The sequence below is a fragment of the Chrysochloris asiatica genome, unplaced genomic scaffold, assembly GCF_000296735.1.
Source record: "Chrysochloris asiatica unplaced genomic scaffold, ChrAsi1.0 scaffold00008, whole genome shotgun sequence".
Taxonomy (NCBI): Eukaryota; Metazoa; Chordata; class Mammalia; order Afrosoricida; family Chrysochloridae; genus Chrysochloris; species Chrysochloris asiatica.
In genome coordinates, this window is record NW_006408526.1 from 21,306,193 (window position 1) to 21,315,336 (window position 9,144).

The 9,144-nt window shown below is 39.4% G+C and overlaps 1 protein-coding gene across 1 annotated transcript; it reads left to right on the forward strand.

The window, feature by feature from the left end:
* Positions 1-1,490: 1,490 nt before the first annotated feature.
* Positions 1,491-3,746, forward strand: LOC102815630 (chromosome unknown open reading frame, human C11orf88). Its single transcript, XM_006833965.1, has 3 exons — positions 1,491-1,710; positions 3,574-3,641; positions 3,738-3,746. Exons 1-3 carry the CDS (start codon positions 1,491-1,493, stop codon positions 3,744-3,746), a joined length of 297 nt encoding a protein of 98 aa, XP_006834028.1.
* The last annotated feature ends 5,398 nt before the right edge of the window (positions 3,747-9,144 follow it).

Below are 9,144 nucleotides of genomic sequence, written 5' to 3' on the forward strand. Positions count from 1 at the left end.
AAAAGATTTCATCATTCATCCCAGTGAGCTTCCTATGCACTATGCAACATCAGTGTATTGGGGAGGGAATGGTATATGCTAATATCTTGCCATCTTATCAATAGCATTTAAGCTCTAAAACATACAATGTGTGAGATAGAAAGACATATTTTCATTATTCCTTTATGCTCTTAAACCGAAATAAATTTTAGACACCCATAACAGATTTGCAGATAGGAAATCTTTTTAAGCTGTGGTTATCATCTTTCAAACTATCTTTCTGTGAGGTGATATTGTTAATATTCTAGAAGAATAAAATGCCACTAAGACATAAATTCTGGCCATTATCATTTGACTGTTTCTTTTCATAAACTGGCTCTATTATGTTCGGCTCTTGAAGTCCTGGTGTGGTACTGTAGGATAAGCACTGGACTGCTAACTGCAAGGTTGGCAGTTCAAACGCACCAGCTGCTTCTCAGAAACCCTATCAAGAGTAGATACAAGTCAAAACCAACTCGATGGCACTTAATTAGGTGCATCTCAGTTGCTGTCATAGTAATTTAAAACTTCCCTACTGTTGAAATGGTATTATACCTAGATTAGCAAAATATTCCAGAGGAAACTGTTCACATATGTTGTTGTTATGTGCCGTGGAGTCGGTTCCAACTCATAGTGACCCTGCATAGGGTTTCTGAGACTGTAAATCTTTAGGGAGCAGAAAGCCTCATCTTTCTCCCACAGAACAGCTGGTAGTTTCGAACTGCTGAACTTGCGGCTCGATTCGTAACCACTACTCCTTATTCACCTATAGTTGCTAATATTTTATAGGAATACATTAACAGAATTTCTCAAAATTTATATTTCATGAAATGACTCAATTCATTGAGCAATCCTTACAATTGTTGCATCCTAGGTTTTATTAAAAATGATTAGTAAATTAGGATCTAAATCAAGTTTCTTTTACAAGATTTGTCTTTAAGGATTTGAACATGAGAACTATGGACACAGCTCACCACTCTAGCTCTCCTAGGCTATTATTAGCCATCTTATTGGAGTCCTAGTGTGGCGCTATAGGATAAACACTGGACTGCTAACCACAAGGTCCGCGGTTCAAAGTCACCAGTCATGGTGGCACTTACAATATTAAATTCTCTTATCAGTGCAGGCCCCACGGAAGGGATGATGCTCCTGGGCTATTTATCTTGTCTGGAGGAGGAGGTGGGGGCGGGGTTGGGCAAAGGAATTTAAAGTTTCAGATTTCCTTTGCAGAAAGGTGGAGAAATGAATCAGGATATGAGGACTAAACTGCTCCCCCACTGACTCCAACAGGACAGGACATGTCCCGTGTCCTGTTGATGTGTTGACCATTTCATCTCAACTTTGACTGCACCGCAGAAGTCCACAACTAGTCCTCAAGCACGTGCTCTACCCCAACATTGGCGACTGTTGTTGCTACCAACTGGACAGTTCTGGGAGGGGCGGGCCTGCTGGAAGAAGCGTCCAAAGTTGCTATGGAAACGCAGGTCAGAGAAAATCTCTGCCGCCAAAAGGAGTCGAATGAAAGTTTCCAACACGGACCACTGGTGTTTGCCGGCTCCTCGGAACAGGACATAAATTTGGCTAAGCAGTTCTGGTTTTCAGCGTCGCTGTATCCTCATAACGAATCTCAGTTGGTGCTGCTCAGGGGTAGCAGGCAGCCTGTGACGCGGCCTTCTGGTGGCGGTGTGTCAGGTGAGTTGTGGCGTTCAGCTGGATGATTTTTGCTTCCACGGTAACCTTCTTGGGATATGGCATTGGCGCAAGGGTTAGCAAGCGCTGGGCTAACCGAAAAGTCTGCGGCTGGATCCCAGCCAATGGCTCCCTGGAAGAAAAGACCTGCAATCTGCTCCTATAACAATCAAAACCAAAATTAACCCAAGTCCACTCCCATCGAGTCAATTTCAGCTCGTAGTGACCCTACAGAACAGAGTAGGACTGCTCTATAAGGTTTCTGAGGCTGCCAATCTTTAGATAAACTGCTTCCCCCTGTAGAGCGGCTGATGTATTTCCAACTGCCAACCTTTGTTGTTGTTGTTAGGTGCCATCGAGTTGGTACTAACTCATAGCGACCTTATGCACAGCAGAACAAAACACTGCCGGATCCTGGGCCAACTTTTAAGGCCTAGTATATCCTAAGGGGCAGTTCCATTCTGTTTTACAGGGTCAAGTCAGTCAGAATTGACAGGACCCCACACTATTTTTAAATGACAATATTTTCTTTCAAATATTTAAAACACTATGCAAAAAAATAGTTCTGGTAATCTTTCCAACTGAAAAAGATCAGTAATATTTTTGATATATCAAAAAAAAAAAAAGGACATCTTAAAATAACTCAAGTTATGGCATATTATTGACAAAATAATCTCTGGGAATGTTATGTACTGACTAAAGAATAGTAAATAAAGATAGTGGTTTACATATAATTGAGTTCAAACACAAAAGCCCAAGAGAAAGATCCCTAGCCTACAAAAGCCCAGAGTAAGGTCTAAGATTGAGAAACTAAATATACAATCTTTTCAGAGATATTTTTTTAATTGCCCTTGGGTCAATTCTGACTCATAGTAATCCTATAGGAAAGAGTAGGACTACCCCATAGAGTTTCCAAGTTTGCAAATCTTTACAGAAACCAATTGCCACATCTTTCTCCCACCGAAAAGCGGGCCTTTTGGTTAACAGCCCAGCACTTAACCACTGTGCTACCAAGGCTCCTTTTCACAGGTATAGAAAGTTCAAATTCATTAATGTTGTGGTCTTTTCCCATGCTTATTTTCCTTTTGTATTTTTTAGAGAAATCTCAGTTCCAGACTTCGCCCCTTGAGAGTAACAGTTAAGTATCAAGTTTTCTGCCCTTCAACATCCTTCACTCAGATTCTTCAAAGAATAAGTAATATGTATAACAATACAACTTTACACTTTGGTTTAACAACCTGATTACATATTGCAGTGACTCCCCTATTTCTCCAAAGAACAGTGCCTAAACTCCCTTAACACTTTAAATTGTTGTTGTTCAGTGCCATAGAGTTGGTTCCAATTAATGAATGATCCTGAATAGGTTTCCAATGAGTGACTGTTGGGTCTGAATCACTGACCTTGCTTATCCTACAATGCCACACCAGGACCCCTGACACTTTGATTAGGAACGTAGAAATGGAATCTTTGGTTTTTCAGCTGTGTTCTCCTCAGAGATTTTTCCTTGTCTCTTCATTTGGATTTACCTAGAGACTGGAGTCCTAGTTTGGTGCTATAGAATAAAGCAAGGTTGGTTTGAACCACAAGGTCGGCGGCTCAAACTCATCAGCAGCTCCTTGGAAATTCTATACAGGTCGTTATGTGTTGGAACTGATGCTATGGAACTTAACAACAACAACATCTGGAGACTAGAGGTTCCCCTCAGCCTTAGCTAGTTAATTCAACCTTAAATTCTTTATGAATCTGGTTTGTAAACTTTCACGACACAGTATATGTTTGTATTTGTCATCTTACTTTGTTAACCTATGTTGAGATTATAAAATCATGGTAAAGTTGTTTCTAATTGAATTTGACTATCTCTTTTAGAAAGTATAAGAGTTGAGGAAGCCCTAAAGATTCAGGAATCTGAGGAAAAACTGAAGTATCTCCAAAAGGTAAGGCAATTTTGCCAAAGGTCATCTGATTTTCATAAAATTTCTTAAATGTTCCCAATTCTTTTTCTTTACCATATGGACATTTTCTATTTCTAGTCAGCTTAAGAAATTAGAAAAACCTTGATTAGAAATAATTAAATTCTGGTATTGATTTGTAAATTTGCATTTAGAGAATAGTTCTAAACAGATATAATTAGATTATTAGATGTAACTTTATCAATGATTAGGGAATAAACTATAATAAGCTTTCAGACTTAGTACTATGTTGTTGTTGTAGGCCATCAGGTTGATTCCAACTCACAGCACCTCTATAGGAAATAATAAAACTGCGAAGGAACGCTGGTAGCGTAGTGGTTATGAATCAGACTGCTAACCTCAGAGTCAGCAGTTCAAAACTACCAGCTGTTCCACGGGAGAAAGATGAGGCTTTCTGCTCTTGTAAAAATTTACAGCCTGTACAGGGTCGCTATGAGTCGGAACCCACTCCGTGTCACATAACAACAACATAGGGCTTTCTAGACTATGCTCTTTATGGGAGCAGATCTTTTCTTCAGCAAATCATCTTTTGGTTGGCAGCCAAGCACAGAATCACTGTACCATCAGGGCTCCTTGAAATAGCTATAACTAAAACAAAACCCACTGCCATGGTGTCCATTCCACCTCATAGAACTACAACTACTTCATATGGTTTCTGAGGCTGTAAATCGTTTTGGAAGCAGTTTGCTTCATCTTTCTCCTGTGGAATAACTGGTGAGTTCAAACCACCAACCTTCCTCTTATCAACCCTATGCTCAACCCACTGTGTAACCAGGGCTCTTTCACATAACTATAGAGTAGCACAATAATGAATTAGCTACAGCAAATGCATAATTGAGTTGGTAGCCAAATCTCTATAGGATGGTGGTGGTGTGCCATTAAGTCATACTGGTTTATTAACTGAGAATTTTGCCTGTGATGATGATAACATATAAATCTTTCCACTGGGTGTAGTTGAAAAGGCATAGTATTTAGAGTAAGAAATTCCTAAATTACTTTTAATTATTTGGAAAATTGCTGGATCTCTCTGAGCTTCAGTTGCTTCAACTTTAAAGCATCTGTCTTTACTGTGTCACCAAGCTATAGGAAGGATAGTGTGAGAGTCATATGTGCGTTTTGTGAACCATAAAGTGCTTTTATAAATATTAATCATGTTACACAAAGTATCCTGGCTTAGGATATCAATAAATTAGTCTGCCAGTTTCTAGCAACAAATAAATCTTCTAATATCTGTCTTGCTTTACATAGAAATTGTGATTGTTGCCAAGTCTCATGATCTCCGCTGCAATCCTCTGGGCATGCGCTCTATAACCTATGAACTCTCTTCACCAAGAAAACTCGGGAGCTGATTGACTTGTTGTCAGTCCAAAGGGTTTTGTGACTTCCTATTAACTAGTCCCACTTATTGTTTGGATCTATAACTCTTTGGCGATGGCCAACAGGTATTTCCTTAGAGGTTTAAATGTTGGCTATTCTTAGTCTTTTCCAAAATCCCAAAGATTCATTAGGACAGCAGGATCATGAGAAAATGGGAAAGACAGATTCACATGCCTTCTGTCCAATAAGTTCCAAAGCCATATATAACATTCCAAAAACAGTAAAAATCAAAACAGTAAAAAACAGTATAAAAACAGTAAAAATCAAATAGAGTTGACTATCTTAATAGGTCAAAACTAAATGTCAGAGGAATGAATCTGTCATCTAGAACGATTTTGACTAAAGGCTGAAATTAAATACATTGGTATAGTCAAATCAACTGAACACATCTCTTTTTGGCAGCATCGCTTCATAGCTTTTCATGATTAAGGCAAAGCCTTTAATTCAGCATTAACACAATGATTTATAGAAACATCTCATTTGGTTAATGGATAAATTCCACTCCTATTACTTTTCCTGTGCTATAGAAGCAAAGATAGAAGATCTGCCTGGCCTAATGTCTTTAATCATTGGATATATTGGCAAACTCTGAAAGGTTTATTGGGAATTCTGCTTGAATTACAGAACAATGCATCTGAGTCTGATGATCACATTAATTCATTTTGTGTACTACAAATTAGGTGATTTGAAACAATTAGTCAGCATTTCTTCTCTCTTGAAGATATTGTGTACTGTTTATTTATACCAGGACTTTTTAGAAAGGGATAAAACCCTCCATAGGATAAGCACTGGACTGTGAAACACAAGGTTGGTGGCTCAAGCCCACCAGCCATTCCACAGGAGAAAGATGAGGCTTTCTGCTCCTGCAAAGATTGACAGCCTCAGTCAAAACTGACTCAATGGCACTTAACAACAGCAACAAGAAAAGATAATTTTCAATTAAAATAATTAGAAATTGACTTTGACAATACTTTCAAATTTTAGTTTTCATTTTCTTTCACTTTAGGAAGGAAATAAAAGTAAAAAGTTTAGGACTAAAACCTATTTAATTTTTAATTAGCTTTTTGTCAGAAAGACAATATGATGTGAGTTACAGGTGGACGTTCTACAAATGGTCTTACAGCTGATTTCTTCACCTTGGGTTCTTTTATTAGTTTATCAGCTACTTAATTCCATGGATATTTATAGACTACCAGCTGTGTGCCCTGCATTGTTGAGGATACAAGGATCAGATGTGGTTCCCTGATCTCAAGCAGTTTACCATGTGGTAGGAGAGACACCCAATTACAATGAATAATTGTGATAGATGATTATGAGATATATATGCACATAATACTAAGGGAGCACAATGAAGGACATCAGAATCAAGCTTAAAGAATTAAGTAAGCTTTCCAAAGGAGCTGAATTTTGAAGGATGTGTAGAGTTGGCCAGACAAAGAGTATGCAAAGCAGCCCTCTTTGCTGCACAAGATTTCTCCCAACATCCATCTCTGATCTTGTTGCTCTCCTGCTGTCATCCGTTGTTGTTGTTGTTAAGTGCTGTTGAGTCGGTTCCAACTCATATCTACCTTGTATAAGGTTCCCAAGGAACAGCTGGTGAAACTGAACCACCGACCTTATAGTTCAAACCAACCTTGCGGTCCAGTGCTGATTCTATAGCACCACACCAGGACTCCTATTTGTTTGTTGTTGTGAGGTGCCCTCGAGTTGGTTCTAACCAATAGCAACCCTGTATAGGGTTTCTGAGGAGTGGCTGGTGAGCTTGAACCACCGACCTTGCAGTTCAAAGAGCTTTGCAGTCTGGCGCATTAACCCACAGTGCCACAGGTTCCTCATTATTCTGCAGGATCAAGACGAAACTCCTCAACAGTACATAGAATTAAAGTTCCTTTATAATCAACCCATCACCTGACTGGCTTCTTGAACTCTAACCACTCTCCTCTTGTCCTGTGTTCCCTTCCTTTCCCCCAACATAGTCTACAATGTTTTCACAGTCGGCATAGTTTTCAACTACTAGGCCAAGATACACCGAGTATCCCTCCCCACATGTGCTACAGAAGGGATGAGTGGGTAAAATATCTTTTTGCTACACTTAAACACACAGGCTATTCTGTGGTATCTGCTGAATTGTACATTAAGCCACTTTGAGTGCTGCTACAGAAATAATGAATGGATAAAATGTCTTTATTCTGTGATGTCTGCTAAAGTGCACACTAAGCCACTCTGAGTCCTGCAGTGCAGTATAGAAAGAGTTTCTATTTGTTGAGAGTAGATTTGTTAGGAAGAGAAGACAGAACTGCCAGCCAGCAGGAAAGAAAGAGAATGTTAGAGAAACTAAGCCTTGTTGAGTATAGGAGAGCTTAGTCAGTACTATTCAATCAATTCTATTCAAACACTGCCCATGGTGCCGAAGGATAACCAAGAGAATCCTGCAATAACAGGATGCTCTTACAGATATTCTGAGATATATTACAATGTAGTGTTCATAACAGCTAATTTATGGAGCGCCTAGTATGTGTTATATACAATTTAATAGATTTAATAAGAAGTTTGCATGTATCAACTCAGACACATTCAGTAATGATTGCTGACTTAGGGTGTTTTATCCCTTTAGATATGCTGCCAACTATTCTAAAATTTAAAACTATGTGAATACAAGTCTGAAGAACCTGTTTCCAGCTGTCTCTTCAACAGCCAGTGCACTTTTCATGTCCCTACCTAAATGCTCTTCCTCCTTGACATTGAATGCCTCATTCAAATACCAGCTCCTTGCTTCCCAGAGATTACCTGGAGACTCTAGCAGAATAAACAACTGCCTTCTCCATGCTTCCATAACAAGTCACATATGCCTTAAGAGTATTAATTATAGTCTAATCTGTATTGTAGCTCTGGTAGCATAGTGGTTACAAATCGGGCTGTGAACCTTAAGGTCAGCGGTTCGAAACTACCAGCTGCACCGCGGGAGAAAGATGAGGCTTTCTACTCCCATAAAGATTTACACCCTCAGAAACCCTATACAGGGCCCCTACGGGTCGGAACCGACTCGATGGCACATAACAACAACAACAACAACAATCTGTATTGTAAGGATTTGTGTATGCTTCTGCCTCCCTGCTAGATTATAAGCACCATAGTGTAGTGGACTTTGGAGACAAAAAGTGAGTTTCAAAGCTTGACTGAGCACATATTTGTGTAACCTTGAGCAACTGTTTCAACCCTTGTAGGGCTCAACTTCCTCATATATAAAGGAGGAATGTTAACAATGTCTACCCCGTGGAGTCCTGGTGTGGTATTGTGGGTTAATTTGCTGGACTGCAAAGTAAGCTTGAACCACAAAGTCAGTGGTTCAAGCTCACCAGCTGCTCCTCGGAAACCCTATACAAGGTCACTATGGGTCAGAATCAACTCAATGGCATTTAACAACAACAACAAAAGTTGATGTAAGATATGTAAAGCACCTGGCCACTGCTTTCCACAAACAAGTGTTCATTCTCTGTTCCTCTTTGTCTTACTAGTTATTAACACTCAATAAGTATTTGACTAATTGAATGCATAATTGAATTAATCGAATGAATGTTGTATGCATTGATTGTTTCCATGTTGTTTAACCTTTTCCATGTATATCCATCTGGCAGATTTTTCTAGGTTGATCATTCTTGCAAGAATTTTCCCAGAATCAAATCTGTTTGCACGATTTAAGAACCACTTTCACACATCATCCCCCTCCCCAATGTTGCTGGAGGAAGTGAGACCCCCTGTCATTCATTATAAAACTACAGAATCTAGTCTGTGATTCCACTCTTTTCCTAAATCCATAGTATCCTCTCTGCGTTGCCGCCACCACCATTCTATGATTTTTAGCTTGATGGCAGAAAATAAATGGGGTAAAGATACCTTTTAAACTAACAGTACATTTATAATGATCCATACTGAATTTGGACTCATAGTGTGGCGCTGTAGGATCAGCACTGGACTGCAAACCACAGGGTCGGTGGCTCAAGCCCACCAGCTGCTCCTCGACATCCCTGTTCAGGGTCACTCTGAGTCAGAATAGACTCGACAGCATTTAACAACAACAACATACTGAATT

Bases quoted from the DNA above. Each gene is read 5' to 3' on its own strand.
- LOC102815630 (XM_006833965.1), top strand. From the start codon at position 1,491: ATGGAAACGCAGGTCAGAGAAAATCTCTGCCGCCAAAAGGAGTCGAAT. The intron at 1,711-3,573 runs GTGAGTTGTGGC...TATCTCTTTTAG, and splicing joins TTCTGGTGGCGGTGTGTCAG to AAAGTATAAGAGTTGAGGAA.